Source organism: Manis javanica, chromosome 11, assembly GCF_040802235.1.
Source record: "Manis javanica isolate MJ-LG chromosome 11, MJ_LKY, whole genome shotgun sequence".
NCBI lineage: Eukaryota > Metazoa > Chordata > Mammalia > Pholidota > Manidae > Manis > Manis javanica.
In genome coordinates this window covers 68,931,498-68,954,356 of record NC_133166.1, presented here as the reverse complement: position 1 = coordinate 68,954,356, position 22,859 = coordinate 68,931,498, and the positions used below count along the sequence as shown (strand labels likewise).

At 40.4% G+C, this 22,859-nt stretch overlaps 1 protein-coding gene and 1 long non-coding RNA gene across 3 annotated transcripts in view; one reads left to right on the top strand and one right to left on the bottom strand.

Moving 5' to 3' along the window:
- Positions 1-16,414, top strand: part of LOC118970647 (uncharacterized) — a 455,888-nt gene extending 439,474 nt beyond the window's left edge. Inside the window, exon 3 of the long non-coding RNA XR_012122716.1 lies at positions 15,006-16,414. This is a non-coding gene — a long non-coding RNA (uncharacterized lncRNA). The remainder of the gene's footprint in view (positions 1-15,005) is intronic.
- Positions 1-18,833, bottom strand: part of PTGES3 (prostaglandin E synthase 3) — a 28,617-nt gene extending 9,784 nt beyond the window's left edge. Inside the window, exon 1 of one of the 2 annotated variants that reach the window (XR_012122715.1) lies at positions 18,494-18,833. Coding sequence is in view for 1 of the 2 variants with exons in the window: in XM_037024100.2 (XP_036879995.1) it covers positions 18,494-18,495 (2 nt within the window). In the remaining variant the exon portion in view is untranslated. The remainder of the gene's footprint in view (positions 1-18,493) is intronic. The other variant, XM_037024100.2, reaches the window with a different exon arrangement.
- Between the last annotated feature and the right edge of the window lie 4,026 nt (positions 18,834-22,859).

The following is a 22,859-nucleotide window of genomic DNA, read 5'->3' as shown; positions in this document are numbered from 1 at the left end:
CATCGGTATCCAGATTGCAGATGTTCCTTTTTTTAAAAAACTGCCTGGGATTAACTTCAAAATAAAATCCATTGGGGAAGAGGTAGACAATATAAGAATGATAATAGAAGTAAAAACAAAAAACAAATATCAGCAATGCTGATAATGGTTGAAGCTGAATAATGGGTAACATGAAAATTCTTTGTAATAGTCTATACCTTTAGTGCTTGAAAAAATACATACATAATAAAGCTAAAAACCACCTGGTTAATGAGACGTTTCTTCTCCCAGTACATTTAACATGTGGCTATTTCAATACTCTGCTACATGCTTTTGTAGCCACATTTAACAACATAATCTGAAGATATTTAGCAGTACTGCTTACCTTGTAAAAATCAAGTTACATATTAAGAACCTACAGTAATGGAGGAAGAGCACACTAATGGTGACCCAGTTAACATAATGGCTATGCCAAAAACCAACTATACAAACTCTTCAAATTTCGTTCATATTAAGGACATTGGAACCAGGGAGAATCTTTCTTCTAAAACTCAAAAGTAATCTATGGTTTCTTAATTTTTATGGGCTGAACTCCATCATCCACTTCACTCCCTATTCACATGTTTAAGTCCAAAATCCCCAGGAACCTTGAATGCAACTGCATTTTGAGAATGTCTTTAAAGATAATTAAGGTAAAATGAGCTTTTAGGGTGGGCCCATAATCCAGTATGACTGGGGTCCTTGTAGGAGATTAGTAGAGAGGGAAGACTCCATGAAGACATAAGACAGACATCTGCACGCTAAGAAGAGAGGTCTCAGAAGGAGTTAATCCTCACTGACACCTTGATCTCAGACTAATATTCTCTAGAATTGTGAGAAATACATTTCTACTATTTAAGCCACCCAGTCTCTACTTTGTTATGGCAACCCTAGTAAACTAACACAATCATTTTCTGGATAATGAAAACAAAAAGTTAAATAATCCAAACCAGGGGTTGGCCCAGGAACCAGAAGGGTTTTTTATTCTTAAAGAGATGTAGAGTGGATTAAAGATGGCAGCGTGAAAGGTGGGACAGGATTCCTCCTAAAATCGCATACAATACAAAAATAATTAATACAACTAATCCTGAGAGAGCAACAGGAAAGAGGGCTGCGCCAGACTGCATACACCTGGAGAAAAGAGCAGACCTCACGGAACAGGGTAACGTACCAAAGCAGTGGCCCGGCGGGACCCAAGCCCTTCCCCCACCCCAGCTCAAGGTGGGAGGAGGAGAAACGGAGCAGGGACAGAGTGGGAGGCCTGGGAATGCTGAATACCTAACTCCGGAGATCTGCTCTGGGAGCACAAACCTACATTTCACGGTGCTTGCATGATACTCTCATGATTACAGGGTTGGAAAGCTAAGACAGGCAGAATTCCTGGAGAGACTGAGATTCCAGCTGCTTGTGGAAAGCAGGGATCCATATTCCGCTGCTCTGGGACAAAAGCTTATACCTGTGTGGTTGGCCCACTGGTTCAGGCGGTGGAGCAAGGCATAGCAGCCAGGAAGCAGGAAAAAGCTCTTTCATCACCCCAGGCAACAATACCACTCCACTGCAACCCCCGACATTGCTTCAGGGGCAGAGCAGCTCCAGAGAGTAGAGCTTCTGGATACTAGAGGACACCATATACAAATTATGAAAGGTTAAAGGAACCTAGCACAGAGTAATATTAATATGATCCCTGAGAAAAATGACGTGGACCTCATGACTCTTTGTGAAAGGGAGTTCAAAATAAAAATCATTAACATGCTCATGGAGGTATGGAAAGATATTCAAGAACTCAGGAATGAATTCCAGTCAGAGATCCAATCATTGAATAGCACAATGGAGGATATTAAAAGCAGACTGGATATGGTGGAGATGATAAATGAAATAGGAACTAGAGAAGGGCAATACAAAGAAGCTGAGGCACAGAGAGAAAAAAGGATTTCTAAGAATGGATTTCTAAAGAACATTGAGAGAACTGTGTGACCAATCCAAAGGGAACAATATTCGCATTATAGGGCTACCAGAAGAAGAAGAAGTGAGAGAGAAAGGGATAGAAAGTGTCTTTGAGGAGGTAAATGCTGAAACTTCCCCAATATGGGGAAGGACATAGTCTCTCAGGCCAGGGAGATCCACAGATCTCCCAAAACAAGGGACCCAAAGAAGACACCACCAAGACACATAGTAATTAAAATGGCAAAGATCAAGGATAAGGACAAACTATTAAAAGCAGCCAGAGAGAGAAATAAGATCACATACAAAGGAAAGCCCATCAGGCTAACACCAGACTTCTCAGCAGAAACCTTACAGGCCAGAAGGGAGTGGCATGATGTATTTAATGCAATGGAAAAGAAAGGCCTGGAACCAAGATTACTTTATCCGGCAAGATTATCATTTAAATTTGATGGAGGGATTAAACAATTTCCAGATAGGCAAAAGCTGAGTGTATTTACCTCCCACAAACCATCTCTACAGTCTATTTTGGAGGGACTGCTATAGATGGAAGTGTTCCTAACGTTTAATAGCTGTCACCAGAGGTAATAAAACCACAGTAAAGAAAATAAAACAGCTAATTAATAAGCAAATGCAAAATTAACTATTCCCAAAGTCAATCAACAGATAGACAAAGAGTACAGAATATGATACCTAATATGTAAATGGAAGAGGAAGAAAGAGGAGGAGAAAAAGATAAGAACCCTTAGATTGTGTTTGTAATAGCATATTCAGTGAGTTAACTTAAGACTCTTAGATAGAAAGGAAGTTACTTGAACCTTTGGTAAACACGAATCTAAAATCTGCAATAGCAATAAGTACATACCTATCGATAATCACCCTAAATTTAAATGGTCTGAATGCACCAATGAAAAGACACAGAGTCACTGAATGGATGGAAAAACAAGACCCATCTATATGCTGCCTACAAGAGACTCACTTTAAACCCAAAGACACACACAGACTAAAAATTAAGGGCTGGAAAAAGATATTTCATGGAACTAACAGAAAAAAGCAGGAGCTGCAGTACTTGTATCAGACAAAATAGACATTAAAACAAAGAAAGTAACGAGATAAAGAAGGACATTACATTATGATAAAGAGGTCAATCCAACAAGAAGATACACCATTATAAACATCTATGTGCCCAACACAGGAGCACCTACATATGTGAAACAAATACTAACTAAATTAAGAGGGGAAATAGAATGCAATGCATTCATTCTAGGAGACTTCAACACTCCACTCACTCTGAAGGACAGATCAACCAGACAGAAGATAAGTAAGGCCACAGAGGCACTGAACAACACATTAGAAAAGATGGACCTAAGAGACATCTACAGAACTCTACACCCAAAAGTACCAGAATACACATTCTTCTAAAGTGCACATGGAACATTTTCAAGAACAGACCACATACTAGGCCACAAAAGGAGCCTCAGTAAATTTAAAAAGATTGAAATTATACCAAACAGTTATCAGAACACAAAGGTATGAAACTAGAAATAAATAACGCAAAGAAAATGAAAAATCCCACAAACACATGGAGGCTTCACAACATGCTCCTAAATAACCAATGGATCAATGACCAAATAAAAACAGAGATCAAGCAATATATGGAGACAAATGACAACAATAATTCAACACCACAAAATCTGGGACACAGCCAAGGCCGTGTTAAGAGGAAAGTATATTGCAATACAGGTCTACCTCAGGAAAGAAGAACAATTCCCATACAAGCAGTCTAAACTCACAATTAATGAAACTAGAAAAAGAAGAACAAATGAAGCCCAAAGTTAGTAGAACGAAGGACATAATAAAGATTAGAGCATAAATAAATAAAATAAAGAATAAAACAATAGAATCAATGAAAGCAAGAGCTGGTTCTTTGAGAAAATAAAATAGATAAACCCCTAGCCAGACTTATCAAGAAAAAAAGAGAGTCTACACACATAAACAGATTCAGAAATGAGAAAGGAAAAATCACTAAGGACACCACAGAAATACAAAGAATTATTAGAGAACACTACAAAAAATTATATGCTAACAAATTGGATAACCTAGAAGAAATGGACAGCTTTTTAGAAAAATACAACCTTCCAAGGCTGACCAAGAAGAAACAGAAAATCTGAACAGACCAATTACTAACAACGAAATCGAACTGGCAATCAAAAACCTACCTAAGAACAAAACCCCAGTGCCAGAAGGCTTCACGGCTGAAATTTATCAAACATTTAGTGAAGGAAGACCTAATACCCATCCTCCTCAAAGTTTTCCAAAGAGTAGAAGAGGAAATACTTCCAAACTCATTCTATGAGGCCACCAGCATCACTCTAATACCAAAACCAGGCAAAGACACCACAAAAAAAGAAAATTACAGACCAATATCCCTGAGGAACATAGATGCAAAAATACTCAACAAAATATTAGCAAACCAAATTCAAAAATACATCAAAACTATCATTCATCATGATCATGTAGGATTTTTGCCAGGGATGCAAGGATTGTACAACATTCGAAAATCCATCATCATCATCCACCACATCAACAAAAAGAAGGACGAAAACAACCACATGATCATCCCCATAGATGCTGAAGAAGCATTTGACAAAATTCAACATCTATTCATGATAAAAACTCTCAACAAAATGGGTATAGAGGGCAAGTACCTCAACATTATAAAGGCCATATATGACAAACCCACAACAAACATCATACTGAACAGTGAGAAGCTGAAAGCTTTTCCTTTAACATAGGGAACAAGACAAAGATGCCCGCTTTCCCCACTTCTATTCAATATAGTACTGGAGGTCCTAACCACGGCAATCAGACAACACAGAAAAATAAAAGGCATCCAGATTGGCAAGAAAGAAGGTAAACTGTCTCTGTTTGCAGATGACATGGTATTGTACATAAAAACCCTGAAGAATCCACTCCAAAACTACTAGATCTAATATCTGAATTCAGCAAAGTTGCAGGATACAAAATTAATAGACAGAAATCTCTGGCTTTCTTATACACTAACAATGAACTAGCAGAAAGAGAAATCAGGAAAACAATTCCATTCACAGTTGCATCAAAAAGAATAAAATACCTAGGAATAGACCCAACCAAGGAAGTGCAAGACCTAAAACTACAAGACACTCTTAAGAGAAATTAAAGATACCAATAAATGGAAACTCATCCCATGCTCATGGATAGAAAAGAATTAATATTGCCAAAATGGCCATCCTGCCTAAGGCAATCTATAGATTCAATGCAATTCCTATCAAAATACCAACAGAATTCTTCAACAAACTAGAGAAAATCTTTCTAAAATTCATATGGAACCACAAAAGACCTCGAATAGCCAAAGCAATTCTGAGAAAGAAGAATAAAGCTGGGGGTATTATGCTTCCGAACTTCAAGCTCTACTACAAAGCCACAGTAATCAAGACAATTTGGTACTGGCACAAGAACAGACCCATAGGCCAATGGAACAGACTAGAAAGCCCTGATATAAACACAGGCAAAAATGGTCAATTAATATATGATAAAGGAGCCATGGATATACAATGGGGAAATGACAGCCTCTTCAACAGCTGGTGTTGGCAAAACTGGACAGCTACATGCAAGAGAATGAAACTGGATTATTGTTTAACCCCACAGACAAAAGTAAACTTGAAATGGATTAAAGACTTGAATGTAAATCATGAAACCATAAAACTCTTAGAAGACAACATACACAAACATCTCCTGAATATAAGCATGAACAACTTCTTCCTGAACCCATCTCCTTGAGCAAGGGCAACTAAAGCAAAAATGAACTCATGGGACTACACTGAAAAGTTTCTGTTCGGCACAGGACATCATCAACAGAACAAAAAGGCATCCTACAGTATGGGAGAATATATTTGTAAATGACATATCCAACAAGAGCTTAACATCCAAAATACATAAAGAACTTAAACGCCTCAACACCCAAAACGCAAATAACCCGATTAACAAATGGGCAGAGGATATGAAGAGGCCATTCTCCAAAGAAGAAATTCAAATGGTCAACAGATACATGAAAAGATGCTCCACATCACTAATCATCAGGGAAATGCAAATTAAAATCACAATGAGATTATCACCTCACACCAGTAAGGATGGCCAACATCGAAAAGACTAAGAACAACAAATGCTGGTGAGGATGCGGAGAGAGGGGAACCCTCCTACACTGCTGGTGGGAATGTAAGCTAGTTCAACAATTGTGGAAAGCAATACTGAGGCTCCTCAAAAATCTAAAAATAGAAATACCATTTGACCCCATAATCCCACTCCTTGGAATTTACCCAAAGAATACAACCTCTCAGATTCAAAAAGATCATATGCATCCCTATGTTTATCACAGCACTTTTTACAATAGGCAAGAAATGGAAGCAACCTAAGTGTCCATCAGTAGATGAATGGATAAAGAAGATGTGGTACATATACACAATGGAATACTATTCAGGCATAAGAAAGACACTATGCTCAGTGAAATAAGCAAGGCAGAGAAAGACAAATATCAAATGATTTCCCTCATTTGTGGAGTATAACAATGAAGTAAGACTGAATAACAAAACAGACTCAGGACTCCAAGAAGGGACTAGTGGTTACCAAAGGGGAGGGGTGTATGAGGGTGGGTGGGGAGGGAGGGAGAAGGGGACTGAGGAGTATTATGTTTAGTACACATGGTGTGGGAGATCACGGGGAGAACAATGTAGCACAGAGAAGGCACATAGTGGATCTGTGGCATCTTGCTGCACTGATGGACACTGACTGCATTGGGGTATGGGTGGGGACTTGATAATTTGGGTAAATGTAGTAACCACATTGTTTTTTCATGTGAAACCTTTGTAAGAGTATCAATCATACCTTAACAAAAAATTAAAAAATTAAAATAAATAAAAAATAAGGAGATGTAAAAACATGAATATGGGATAGATATTTATGGCCTAGCAAAGCCTTATATTCACTAGGTGACCCTGACTTAGACCATCAAAAATAATAAAAGGTGGGTACCCTACACTTAACCAGTAACACATTCATATATTCACTTATTGGAAAGGGAAATTGAATGTTTATGAAATCCCTTTATCTCTTCTATGAGGATCACAAAACCTCTTTTTTCTATTTAATCCAGAGGGAGCTAGTTTAGCTTTAGCTACTAAACTATTTTGGATTTGTCTCTAGCTTTATATTAACATTTGGAAGACTAGAGGAACTAGTGTTCAAGTTGGTCAATTCATTTTAACAGTGACATGCCTATAGATGCAAAGATTTTTTTCACCTTTGCTTACATTATATAAATGACCCACTACACTTAGAGCAAAACAGAATAAAAAACTCCACAGTGGGACATTCTAAGCTCTTCTGACAAGCACTTTTATGCTCTGCGTTACAGCTCTGGCAATTCAAGCAATTTTTGGATAACCCAAAATTCTCCTTTACAGTTTTAACTAAAATTTCTTATTTGTCTTAAAAGGATAGAGTGCAAACCATATTTGTTCCCAGATGCCTTTTTTTTTTTTTTGAGAGGGCATCTCTCATATTTATTGATCAAATGGTTGTTAACAACAATAAAATTCTGTATAGGGGGGTCAATGATCAATGCACAATCATTAATCCATCTCAAGCCTAATTCTCGTCAGTCTCCAATCTTCTGAAGCATAACGAACAAGTTCTTACATGGTGAACGAATTCTTACATGGTGAACAGTACAAGGGCATTCATCACAGAAACTTTTGGTTTTGATCACGCATTATGAACTATAAACAATCAGGTCAAATATGAATATTCGTTTGATTTTTATACTTGATTTATATGTGGATCCCACATTTCTCCCTTTATTATTATTATTATATTATTATTATTTTTAATAAACTGCTGAAGTGGTAGGTAGATGCAAGATAAAGGTAGAAAACATAGTTTACTGCTGTAAGAGGGCAAATGTAGACGATCAGGTGTGTGCCTATGGACTAAGTATTAATCCAAGCTAGACAAGGGCAGCAAAACATCCACGGATGCAGAAGATTTCTCTCAAAACAGGGGGGGGGGGGTGAGGTTCTGAGCCTCACCTCTGTTGATCCCCAATTTCTCACCTGATGGCCCCCCTGTGACTGTGACTGTCTTAGGTTGTTCCTCCCTTGAAGAATCTTACCTGTCTCTGGCTAACCAGTCATCTTCCGGGGCCCCAGACGCCATTTTTAATATACTAGAATATTGGTGGGTTTTAAGAAACTTTTACTTTAAAAAATGGATGCACCAGTACAATGGTCAAATGTACCCCTCCCCCCAATTTGTATGCTAAAAAATCCTACTGCTCAATGTGATAGTATTAGAAGGTGGTACCTTTCAGTAGTGCTTAGGTCTTAAGAGTACAGCCCTCATAAATGGAATAGTGCCTTATAAATGAGGCCCCCCAGAGAGATCCTTAGCCCCTTCCACTGCTGGGAGGACACAGCAAGAAGCTATGAAACAAGAAGTGGGCCCCTTTACCAGAAGGTAACCATGCTGGTGCCTCAGTCTTGGACTTCCAACCTCCAAAATGGTGAGGAATAAATTTCTGTTGTTTATAAACCACCTAGTCTATTTTGTTAGAGAAGTCAAAAAAGACTAAGACAACCAGTGAAACTAAATGCAAAGAATTTGCTAAGGAAAATGCCCCAAATACTACAATTCTTTTAATAGTGTACTACGTGAAGGGCATACTAAATTAAAAAAAGATGAAACACTTCAAGCCTTTATGAACTTAAGGTTGAAAAACCAAGCTGGGTCATAGGTGTCCGGAGAGACAATATAAAGGAATTTATTTTGTAATTGAACAGGTAATAAAAAAAGAGACAGCAATTATGCCTTTAGAACTTAGGTATCTTGAGGATGAAAAAAATTCCACACATAATAGAATTCTACAGCACAACTTGTCTCTATAACTAACACTATGGTCAAAGCTTCAACACCTTTATTTTCTTTTTCTTTCAGAATTTCCAATTTTTTATAAGTTTTTATAAGCAGGTACTATGGACTATCATGTACAGCGAACATGAAAAATATTGAGGTCTGTACATCAGAATTTCATTAAACAAAAAGCTTGAATACTAATGAATGTTCAAGTAAGATGAGTACAAATACCATAATATAAATTTGACTCCCTGAAAGGTATGACTGATTTACATCAACCTTATGGAATGTATGTATTATATGCTCATTCCATAGATTCACACATCATTTTGGTTAATTCCCCTAGAAATCTTTAGGATCTTCCTGTCATGCTAATGTCACTCAGATTGGTTTATTAAAAAGTTTCTATCACACAAGGACAAATGTACTGGAAAATAGAGTAATGATGACCATTTTTCTTTACATGCTCCTTTTCTATCAAATCTGTTTTATCTTTGACTAATGAATTCAAACAGCAATTAATCCAACAAAAAAGTATGAATTTTGATACTGAAAGCCAACTTCTTTATTATTTTTTAATGAGGGAGAGGGGAAGAAGGGTAGAATGAGTTAAGAGAGAAACTTATGACAGAGGAGCCAAGATGGCGGTGTGAATAGGGCAGGGGAAATCTCCTCCCAAAACCATACATATTTTTGAAAATACAACAAATAGAACTATTCCTAAAAGAGAGATCAGAAGATACAGTACAACAGCCAGGCTGCATCTACACCTGCGAGAACCCAGCGCTTCACCAAGGGGGTAAGATACAAGCCATGGCCCGGCAGGACCCCAGCACACCCCTCACCCCAGCTCCCCAGTGGGAGGAGAGAAGTTGGAGTGGGGAGGGAGTAGGAGCCCCAGACTGCTGAATACGCAGCCCTAGGCATCTGCACCAGTAGCACAGACACACAGTGCGTGGTGTGCTGGATACTAGGGAAACGGAACAGTAAAAGCTACAAGTGGGTTCCCACAGCCAGTGACCCTGGGACAAAAGAAAAGTGAGTAGTGCTTTTTGAAAGTCTTAAAGGACAGGAGCCTCACAGCTAGATGGAAGCATCCTGACACACTCAGCACAGCAGCTGGGAAGTCTGGGGAACTCCAAGTGCCCTAAACCCTTAGGCAGCAGTGCAGGTCTGAGGCCCCTCACAGCAATAAGCAGCCTACTGCCCCCCACCCCCGGCTTTCCCCCACCGCATGGCCCCACCATAGCACAGGAGAAGCTGAGACTGGCCACGCCCACAGCAGCCACGCAGCCTCCTCCTCCGCCTCTGGGGCCAGACTCAGACATCCAGTCGGTGTGCAGTTGCCCAGCACAAGCCGCTAGGGGTTGCCATTCTCACAGGAAGGGACTTTGTTCTCCCAGCTGACACGCGCCAACTGCCTATGACTACCTCTATCGCCATGAAAACACAGAAGAACTTGATACAGACAAGAATAACCCAGACATCCCCTGAGAGGGAACCTGGGGAGACAGATTTAACTAATCTTCCAGAAAAAGAAATCAAAATAAAGGTCATAACCATGCTGATGGAGCTGCAGAGAAAAATGCAAGAGATAACGGATAAAAGTTGGGAGGGAGAATACAGAAATAAAACAATCTCAGGAAAGACTTAAAAGCAGAATGAACAAGATGCAAGAGGGCATTAATAGAATACAAATCAGACAACAGGGATGCAGAGAAGCTGACACAGAGAGAGATAAAAGGATCTCCAGGGATGAAAATATAAAGAGAACTGTGTGACCAATTCAAATGGAACAATATCCACATTATAGGGGTAACAGAAGAAGAGAGAAAAAGGGATAGAAAGCGTCTTTGAAGAAATAATTGCTGAAAACTTTCCCAAACTGCATGAGGAAATAGTCACTGAGACCACGGAAGCATACAGAACTCCTAACAGAAGGGACCCAAGGAGGACAACAACAAAACACATAATAATTAAAATGGCAAAGATCAATGACAAGGACAGAGTATTAAAGGAAGCCAGACAAAGGAAAAAGGTCACTTACAAAGGAAAACCCATCAGGCTATCATCAGACTTCTCAACAGATTCAAGCCAGAAGAGAATGGCATGATATATTTAAGGCAATGAAACAGAACAGTCTTGAATCAAGAATACTGTATACAGCACGATTATCATTTAAATATGAAGGAGGCATTAAACAATTCCCAGACAAGCAAAACTTGAGGGAATTTGCCTCCCACAAACCACCTCTACAGAGTATTTTAGAGGGACTGCTCTAGATGGAAGCACTCCTAAGACTAAATAGATGTCACCAGAGAAAATAAAATCACAGCAAAGAAAGCAGACCAGCCAAATAATAAAGGCAAAAAATAAAACCAACTACCCACAAAAGCAGTCAAAGAAAACACAAGAGCACAAAATAAAACACCTAATATATAAAGAATGGAGGAGGAGGAATAAGGGAGAGAAATAAAGAATCATCATACTGTTTTTATAATAACTTAATAAGTGAGTTAAGTTAGACAGTAAGACAGTAAAGAAGCTACCCTTGAATGAACCTAAAGCCTGCAATGGCAATAAGTACATATCTTTCAATAATCACCCTAAATGTAAATGGACTGAATGCACCAATCAAAGGACACAGAGAAACAGAATGGATAAAAAAGCAAGACCCATCTATATGCTGCTTACAAGAGACTCACCTCAAACCCAAAGACATGCACAGACTAAAAGTCAAGGGATGGGAAAAGATATCTCATGAAAACAACAGGGAGAAAAAAGCAGGTGTTGCAGTACTAGTATCAGACAAAATAGACTTCAAAACAAAGAAAGTAACAAGGGATAAAGAAGGACATTACATAATGATAAAGGGGTCAGTCCAACAAGAGGATATAACCATTATAAATATATATGCACTCAACACAGGAGCACCAATGTATGTGAAAAAATACTAACTGAACTAAAGGAGGAAATAGAATAAAATGCATTCATTTTGGGGGACTTCAACACACCACTTACTCCAGAGTATAGATCCACCAGACAGAAAATAAATAAGGACACAGAGACACTGAACAATACACTAGAACAGATGGACCTAATAAACATCTATAGAACTCTACACCCAAAAGCAGCAGGATACACATTCTTCTCAAGTGCACACGGAACATTCTCCAGAATAGACCACATACTAGGCCACAAAAAATTCTACCAACCAACTTTTCAGACCACAAAGGTATAAATCTAGAAATAAATTGTACAAAGAAAGCAAAAAGGCTCACAAACATATGTAGGCTTAACAACATGTTCCTAAATAATCAATGAAATGGATCAATGACCAAATTAAAATAGAGATTATGCAATATACAGACACAAATGACAACAACAACACAAAGCCCCAACTATGGTGGGATGCAGCGAAAGCAGTTTTAAGAATAAAGTATATAGCAATCCAGGCATATTTAAAGAAGGAAGAACAATCCCAAATGAATAGTCTAAAGTCACAATTATTGAAATTGGAAAAACAAGAACAAATGAGGCCTAAAGTCAGCAGAAAGAGGGACATAATAAAGATCAGAGAATAAATAAATAAAATGAAGAATAAAAAAATAGAAAAAAATCAATGAAACCAAGAGCTGGTTCTTTGAGAAAATAAACAAAACAGATAAGCCTCTACCCAGACTTATTAAGAGAAAAAGAAAATCAACACACATCAACAGAATCAGAAACTAGAATGGAAAAATCACGATGGACTTCACAGAAATACAAAGAATTATTAGAGACTACTATGAAAACCTGTATGCTAACAAGCTGGAAAACCTAGAAGAAATGGACAATTTCCTAGAAAATAAAACCTTCCAAGACTGATCAAGGAAGAAACAGAAAATCTAAACAGACCAAGTAGCAGAAATGAAACTGAAGCAGTAATCAAAAACTACCAAAGCGCAAAACCTACGGTCCAGATGGATTTACCACGGAATTTTATAAGACATACAGAGAAGACATACTACCCATTCTCCTTAAGTTTTCCAAAAGATAGAAGAGAAGGGAATACTCTTAAACTCATTCTATGAAGCCAGTATCACCCTAATACCAAAACCGGGCAAAGACCCCACCAAAAAAGAAAATTACAGACCAATATCCCTGATGAACATAGATGCAAAAATACTCAACAAAATATAAGCAAACCGAATTCAAAAATACAACAAGAGGATCATACACCATGACGAAGTGGGATTCATCCCAGGGATGCAAGGATGGTACAACATTAGAAAATCCATCAACATCATCCACCACAAAAATAAAAAGGACAAAAATGATATGATCATCTCCATAGATGCTGAAAAAGCATTCGACAAAATTCAACATCCATTCATGATAAAAACTCTTAACAAAATGGGTATAGAGGGCAAGTACCTCAACATAATAAAGGCCATATATGATAAACCCACAGTCAATATTATACTGAACAGCGTGAAGCTGAAAGCTTTCCCTCTAAGAACAGAACAAATGAGGGATGCCCACTCTCCCCACTATTATTCAACATAGTACTGGAGGTCCTAGCCACAGCAATTAGACAAAACAAAGAAATACAAGGAATCCAGATTGGTAAAGAAGTTGTTAAACTGTCACTATTTGCAGATGACATGATATTGTACATAAAAAACCCTAAAGACTCCACTCCAAAACTACAAGATCTAATATCTGAATTCAGCAATGTTGCAGAATACAAAATTAATACACAGAAATCTGTGGCTTTCCTATACACTAACAACGAACTAACAGAGAAATCAGGAAAACAATTCCATTCACAATTGCATCAAAAAGAATAAAATACCTAGGAATAAACCTAACGAAGGAAGTGAAAGACCTATACCGTGAAAACTATAAGACACTCTTAAGAGAAATTAAAGAGGACACTAACAAATGGAAACTTTTCCCATGCTCTTGGCTAGAAGATTTAATATTGTCAAAATGGCCATCCTGCCCAAAGCAATGAACAGATTCAATGCAATCCCTATTAAATTACCAACAGCATTCTTCAATGAACTAGAGCAAATAGTTCTAAAATTCATATGGAATGACAAGATCCCGAATAGCCAAAGCAATCCTGAGAAGAATAAATTGGGGGTGATCTCGCTCCCCAACTTCAAGCTCTACTACAAAGCCACAGTAATCAAGACAATTTGCTACTGGCACAAGAATAGACCCACAGACCAGCGGAACAAAATAGGGACTCCAGACAGTAACCCAAACATATATGGTTAATTAATATATGATAAAGGAGCCGTGGACATACAATGGGGAAACGACAGCCTCTTCAAGAGTTGGTGTTGGCAAAACTGGACAGCTACATGTAAGAGAATGAAACTGGATCACTGTCTAACCCCATACACAAAAGTAAATTCAAAATGGATCAAAGACCTGAATATAAGTCATGAAACCATAAAACTCTTAGAAAAAAACATGGGCAAAAATCTCTTGGACATAAACATGAGTGACTTCTTCATGAACATATCTCCCTGGGCAAGGGAAACAAAAGCAAAAATGAACAGGTGGGACTCTATCAAGCTGAAAAGCTTCTGTACAGCAAAGGACACCATCAATAGAACAAAAAGGCATCCTACAGTATGGGAGAATATATTCATAAATGACAGATCCCATAAAGGGTTGACATCCAAAATATATAAAGAGCTCATGCACTTCAACAAATAAAAAGCAAATAATCCAATTAAAAAATGGGCAGAGGAGCTGAACAGACAGTTCTCCAAAGAAGAAATTCAGATGGCCAACAGACACATGAAAAGATGCTCCACATCACTAGTCATCAGAGAAATGCAAATTAAAACCACAATGGGATATCACCTCACACCCGTAAGGATCGCCACCATCCAAAAGACAAACAACAACAAATGTTGGCGAGGTTGTGGAGAAAGGGGAACCCTCCTACACTGCTGGTGGGAATGTAAATAAGTTCAGCCATTGTGGCAAGCAGTATGGAGGTTCCTCAAAAAGCTCAAGGAATTCCACATCTAGGAATTTACCCTAAGAATGCAGTAGCCCAGTTTGAAAAAGACAGATGCCCCCTATTTTTATCCCAGCACTATTTACAATAGCCAAGAAATGGAAGCAACCTAAGTGTCCATCAGTAGATGAATGGATAAAGAAGATGTGGTATATATACACAATGGAATATTATTCAGCCATCATAAGAAAACAAATCCTACCATTTGCAACAACATGGATGGAGCTAGAGGGTATTATGCTCAGTGAAATAAGCCAGGCAGAGAAAGACAAGTCCCAAATGATTTCACTCATATGCGGAGTATAAGAACAAAGAAAAACTGAAGAAACAAAACAGCAGCAGAATCACAGACCCAAAAATGGACTAACAGTTACCAAAGGGAAAGGGACTGGGGAGGATGGGTGGAAAGGGAGGGATAAGGTCGGGGAAAAAGAAAGGGGGCCTTACGATTAGCATGTATAAGGTGGGGAGGGGGCATAGGGAGGGATGTGCAACACAGAGAAGGCAAGTAGTGATTCTACAGCATCTTACTATGCTGATGGACAGTGACTGTAATCGGGGTTGTGGGGGGGACTTGGTGAAGGGGGGTAGTCTAGTAAACATAATGTTCTTCATGTAATTGTAGGTTAATGATAACAAAATAATCAAATAACATCTATCACTCCTAATCTATACAGTACATAATAAAAAATGTTACAACACACTTGGTATTTGTGTAGCAAAATACACTAGATGCAACAATTCTCAATTCAAGAACTCAAAATATGATCGTAGGCGTTTAAGAGATAGGTTGATTCTAAAGCATTGGTAGTACAAAGAATTTTTTCCTGAAAATCGACAATCACTAAGCACCTAAACCCCCCCAATGATAACGTTTTCATAAGATTTTAAAACTGAAGAAATACAATAGAATCGTAGCAATACACACTAATCTGCATGTAAATCATTTGTCATTTTCTAGTTTCTGCTGCCTTCTAGTTACAGCCTAACTAAACAACAGAATAAAAGGAAAAAGAAAATTTAGTTGTCTAGGTTACAGAGTTTAGGAAATCAACAAGAACAAGGGCCATCATCTGTTAGTCTCCCTTAAAGAAATCAACTATATATCATATGCTATTTAGAATCTGCTTTGGAGGCTAAAGACTGATGATTTTATTTTGGGGGCCTCAATCCTACAATGAACAATGGCAAAGTAAGATTTTAATCAACATTGAGAGATAGTCACAATGTTTCTGGACAATTTATTAATTTGTTACAAGACACCAGAAGGAATGACTTCAAATAGCTCAAAACTAAGTAAGACATTTTACTCTGTAATAGTTGTTAATGGGGTTCAACTTAGAGCCCGCAGTTAGCTAATTAAAAAAAAAAAAGCAAAGTAGCACCCCTGCAAGGGGTTTGGGACAGATCTTAAACAGGAGAGGGTAGTCCTAAAATCCCAGCCTTCTCCAAAATGAAAGCTTTTATGTGTACTACGAGACAAAAGTTTTAACATTTACCTAGGAAATCCCTAGCAAAGAGCATTTAAATGAGAAAAAAGATCCTAAAATCATTGATACCCAGCTTAATGTCTCTACATCTAAGGAAATGTTTATAGCAGACATAAAAACGAACCCTTTCCACTGGACTCTTTCTTGAACTGGATGACCTCTTTCATTAAAGGATTTTTCCCAACTCAAATAACTGACTCAATTTTCACCTTGTAAATTCATTCATTAATTGCGTAAGATCCTTAAAGAATTTGCAAGATGGCATATACTGAATATTTTAAAGAGGATGAGATTCACCTGGTCTCAAAGCACTCATTTTATAAGTAGCAGCCTTGTAACTATAAATAGACCGCTCTTTGGAATACTCCCTTCAAGAGTTTTTAATCTCTTCACGTAGGACGTTTCTTACTGTGTATGTGACCTCCTGGAAGAGTTTCTATTTCAAACATGGCATTTCTTCGTGAAAAGGTATTTTGTTTGGCTCTATTGAAAGTTGGTAATGCTTCATCTGAGGATTCATTTTCTCCTCGTAGGTTTTCAAAGTATAAAAGCTATTTAAGACTGACAATCCTGCAGAGACTTGAAAATAGCAAAAGCTTTTTTACGACGATAAAAATCTTGTTAGACACCATTTCTGAGAGGGAAAAAGTTTCTCCCAAATCTAACACCGCCCCCTCCCCCGCAACCCCCACTTTTATTACAGTAATACATGCGTTCTTCTCAGAGCTTGTTCTCCGTCATCGAGTGGCTGGAAGATATCCTTATCTATTCAGATTGGTAGTCCAATATACTCACGGTCAAGATAATTGTTCTATTAAGGAAACCCTTGAAAATGCATTATTTTTTTTGGTATCATTAATATAAAACCACATGGGCAACATTGTGGTTACTAGACTCCCATTATCAAGTCCCCACCACATACTCCATTAGGGTCACTGTCCACCAGCGTAGTAAGATGCTATAGAGTCATTACTTGTCTTCTCTGTGCTGTACTGCCTTACCCGTGCCCCCCTCCAACATTATGTGTGAAAATGCATTACTTTTTACAGGTATAAAAATTATTCCCTTTCAACTGCTCTCTATACGTAACTTTTAGGGCACAGTGCCCCCAAACGCTAAAACCGGCAGTTCTCTCATCTGAAAAGGCAACTTTCCCGCGAAGAATGTAAGGCCTGGAAGTGGCAGTGCCAAGAATTCTTAGTTAAAAATCACCAAGGTTTTCCTTTACCGTGATAAAACTAAGACGCCTCAAGAGTCTGTAGTCATCTCCACGTAAACAAAAAGACAAGAAGGTAACCACATACCTATTAAAATAGGATAATGAAACCTCGCCTAGACTTTAATGTAAAACACAGAAAATGCCCACAAGTATCTTTCGACTCGACACGTGCACAACTACCTGCTCAATTGTAACTCCTCGCTACCAGAGTTTTGGAGACCTTCACTCCTTTCAAGAGACTGGAATTTGGAGGAGGCCCGGAAAGCCCGCACTCAAATCACGCCACCAGAGAGGGACAAGAGTTGTGGGGACGGTATGGCTTCCCTCCAGTTGCCTAGCAGTACCTGCCGCTCCCGGCGGAGGGCCGCGTGCTGCTCCACGAGGAGTGCCACCCGCCCTCCGGTGGCACCCACCACAGGTGCACTGGGCCTACAGCCTCGCCGCGGCATTGAACCGCCGAACCACACGGCCAGAGAAGCGAGGTGGCAATAACAAGCGGGTCCCAACCTCCCGGGCGCCCGCACGGCCACAGCTCACGTCAGAGGGAGGCCTAAGGCTAAGTTCCGGAGTTAGGAGTGCCCCGGCCTGCCACGGGGGAGAGCGGGATTTCCAGCGCGGGGAAGCGGAGGGACGGTTTAAAGGCGGGGGAGGCGGACATCTGGAGGAAAATGTCCACCCGCCAACGGCAACCGGAACGAGGATCCGGGCCCTCCCACCCCGGGGCAAGACCGACTGCCACCATGTCGAAGAGAAAGGCGAGGGGGCCGAAAGCGGGCGAGGGGACCCCCGGCAGCCCCAGACACGGACGCGGCCTCGCGCCCGGGCGGTCTTCTCCCGGCGGAGTGTCGCACTCACATCGCAAACCGGACAGGGGGACGGGTGAACGCGTGGGCAGGCCTCTCCGGCGACAACTATGGGGCAGTCGACTCCTCTCCGGTGACGACTGCGGAGCTTTCTCCGCGGTCACGGCCTCTTCTCGCTTCCCTCTGGCGACGGCGACGGCGCACTCGACCTGGGCTCCCACAATGCACCGCCCCGAGAGCGGCTCCTCAGGCCGGGGAGGAGAGAAGTGTAAGAAAAGGGGCGCGAGGACAGAGGACGAGCGTGCGTGCGTGCGTGTAGGCGAGCAGCGCTGAGGCCGGGCGGCGGCTGGTGACGCAGCAAAATGCCGGAGCCCTGCTGCCGCGCGTGCGCACTTCTTGTTTTCGTCCTCCGCGGCTTTCTAGAGATATCTACGGAAGGGGCGGGGCCTTCGCGTGCTTCGAGAGCCTTTCCGGCATCGGCCCCGCCCTCCGCCTGGTGCGGACGTCTGGGCTTGTTCCCGCCTGTCGTCCCCCGCTGCTGCTCACGCGGGGTGCGGTTGGCTGCCTAATCTTCCTGCTGCGCGCCTTACACGGTCTCCTGAAGAAAACGCCGCGTAGACAGCGGAAGGAAGGCAAAGGCGGAGGGACCCCAAGGGCTGGGTCGGGAGGCTTGCCGAATGAGATGGGGGATTGGCTTCTTCCGAGGGCGCAAAGCAGCCAGCCCTCCGCAGAGAGGTGCGACCAGCCTGTGCTGGCGACGACACGGGAAAGGGATGCCTTCCGGCTAAAGGCCTGGGTCTGCCGTGCGTTCTTCTGAAGGCTGGCTGTCCCGGGGCGGCGGAAATTTGAGGTCTCCGGCTGACGAGCAGGAGCGGGCATTTGCCCCTGCTAAGATGTTAGCGCTGTGGAACAGACGGGAAGGTGTGGAAAGTGTAGGTTTGCGGTGATGGAGAGACTGGGACACCTGGTGTCTTCAGTCACATCAGTTGGGGGAGGGGGTTCCCCAACTGTTTCAACCCTTAGGTCCCGATCTGCTGTTTCGTGCAAGGCCCAGGATTAAGCTCTAATGGATAGTATCTGCCTGCTCTGGGAGGCCGCTGAACGGGGGAGTGAGGGAGAACTGCACCACTGTACCGCCAGTTGGAACCCAAAGGAGCTTTAAGGAAAGTGCCAGAAGTAGTTTTTGAAAGTGTGTTGGGGGGAGGGGGGGCGGTCTTCGTATTAAGGATTTAGGGACTATGCTGTTCAAGGCAGGTACTGGGAACTACAGCCATAGGACCCTATGCTCAAAGCCCGTTAAAAGGGAGGGTCTCAGCTGTCATATATGGTTATTCTAAAGAGCCTGCTGGGGGAAATACACAAATCAAGATAACTGAGACCTAAAATGAAAACGCAAAAATGTGATGGGAACATACAAGGAAGCGAGGTCGACGTTGACTGTTAAGGATTAAAACAGGTCTTACTAAGAAAAATTACCCAGGACGTAGAAATAAAGCAAGGAGTGGAAGGTGACCTTTCAGTTCATAGTGGGACGTGATTTAACCCGCCTGTCCAAGGCTTATCCTCTAGGAGAGAGTACCAGTGTTTGATTTTGCTCTTTATTATATGATTAGAGCTCAAACACTGGAGTACCTAATAGAAAGCTAACTCCAAAGCCATGGTTTTACTACACCACAGCACATGCTCCTCTTCCAGGTAGAGCTATGTAATCTCATTTGGGTGCAGGGGGATGGGGTTAGTGGGCGCGGTTAAGAAGACCAAGTGGTAAGAGTCCTTAAAAACATTCGGGATTAGAGCCTACTGTGTACCTGATAAGGCAAAGCAGTATTGTTCCTGACCTCCAGTAATTGTAGGAAAAAAGGTAAGTAAATAGGTAAGTTAAAATGTATTGTGATGAGTAGTGTATTAGAGCTATAAACAGATTACTGTGGGAACAACAACCTGGAAGAACTAAGTAGTGGAATCTGGGAAAGCATCAAAGAGTTGTAAAGGTTGAGCTAAGTTTTACAGGCTTAAATTTTCCCAATGGTGAGAGGAAGAAGGCATTCAAAGCATAAAATATATGTAAAGCACAGGCAATGGAATTTTCAGGAATCGGCAGAGTTCTGTGTGGCTGGAGCTTAGGAGAGACTGTAAGTGAAGAATAGTGAGCCTGGAGAGATGGGTTCAGGCCAGGTGGTAAAGGGTTCTCTAAGCCTGCTCAAGGAGTTTAAACAACCGTACTGGCAACAATAAAACATTTTTAATGGGACTAATGTTATCGTGTGAGTGGACAAGTTACTTGAGTATAAGGCCTGGTATCATATTTTTCTTTTGTGTTCGAAGTGCCAGACACATAGTAAGTACTCAAAAAAAAAATGTGGGATATAATTACCACCTGGAGTGGAGAAAGACTGCAGACAGACCGGTTATGGTAGTTCAGGTAAGAGATTAGATCCAGAACTGAAGCAGTGGTTGTAGGAGTGAAGAGAAAAGCTCACCCAGAATTTTGATCAATTTCTGACCTTGAAAACCAGTTAGATAAGGGGAAAGAGGTAAAGAGGTTTCTAGTTTGGGAGACTGGGTGAAATGTGACATGATTAGCTGAGACTGAGAGACACAGATTGAGGACTAGAAAGAGAATATTATATATTTTTCAGTCCTTGAGGGAAGGGTTTTATTTTTGTAGCTTCTTTAGGAATGGGGAGGTTTTTTGTGTTTTTGTTTATAATCCTGTTTCAAGGGTGAGAGAAGAAGCCAGTGGAAAGGGAGGGATTGGAAAAGATAAGACAACTGAGAGAACAAGGTTTAGCGTGCGGCAGGTGAGGGTAAAACCCAGAGGTGAGAAAGAGAGGGCTTAAGAAGAGGGAAATGAAATTTAAGTCTAAGGGCTTTTAAAACTAATACACGTATATAAACAGATTCTAATCTCCTTCACTTAAAAACTCAAGGCTTGGCTTGTAAAGATCTTGTGTAGGGTTTCTAGCTAGAAGTATTTTGGTACTCTGAAATGTTTCAGTTTTGTATTTGCCATGGACTGAATGCCTTCCCTTGAAATTTATATATTGAAATTCTAATCCCTAATGTGATATTAGGAGGTAGGTCCTTTGGGAGGTAATTAGGTCATGAGGGCGGAGCCCTCTTAAATGGGATTTAGTGCCCTTGTTAAACTGACCCTAGAGAGTTTTTTCTCCCCACTCTCCACCATACCAGGATACAACAAAAAGTTGGCATTCTGCAGTCTGAAAGAGGACCTTCAGCAGAACCCAGCCATGCTGGTACCCTGATCTTGGACTTCTAGCCTCTAGAACTGAGAAATTTCTATTATAAGCCACCAAGTCTATGGTACTTTGTTATAGCAGCCTAAACTGATTACGACAATTTGCCAAAGATGATCAGGCATATATCAAAGTGAGGTTTTAATACAGATCTTGTCACTTATATATAAATATTAATGAAAACCAGTAACACAGATGGTGTATTTCTGAGGGAGACCTGATGCAGACTCAAGAATACTTTGGACTACAGCTTGTGTATAATGTTATGTGTCAGTAACCTCTCAATTAAAAAATAAATACTTTGTCATCTAAATAAGGTTTTACCATTTGAATATTTCTATCTACATGATGTCAGCGGTTTTGTTTGTTGAATTCCTAGGGCTGGACATGTAATAGACATTTATTTATTCATTCAACAGATTTATTGAGCCCAGGCATTGTTGTAGATGGTGAGGATGTAACAGTGAACAAAACGAAAGTCTTTGCCCCCTTAGAGCTTACATTTTGGTGAGGGAGACAGAAAAGAAGAAATATGCTGAGATGCGTTATTCAACATATTGTACAAAAAGATGTAATTACCTCCAAGATGTATTTAAATTACATTTTCAAGTACGTGGCCAAAGAAGTTTGCAAGAAATTGACATTGTGGAAAGGTTGCAGTTATTGGTGATGAAAAGGTCAAAGGTATAACCATTGAAATGAGAGACTCAGGTATGATAGACAATATCACTGAGAAGAGGTCAAGGAACTTAAAAATTAATGCCAAGCTATTGAAGGAATATTGAAATCACCAAGAGTTCTGATAGTTGTTCATGGAGAGAATGATAGAGAACCGGTACTAAAGTTTTCAAGGAATGAGTAGAAGTAGCCTGGAGAAAGAGGCAATAAATTCCAAGAAGGGTAGAGTGATATAGTCTTATAAAATATTAAAGAGGACACTCACGCCACCTCGAGGTCCAGTGGCACCAAAAGGTAATGACAGAAATCATTACATAAACAAAACTGCAAGAGAAACTGCCATCGAAAGAGAGCCAGTTGCAGTTAGAACAAGAAGGTGAAGGGAATGTTCAGAGAAGAGATTGAGGATATAAGAGGTTTTGCAGATATTTAATCTTGAGTTTAATTGTGAAAGAATTTCAGAAGATTGGAGGGATGTAAAAA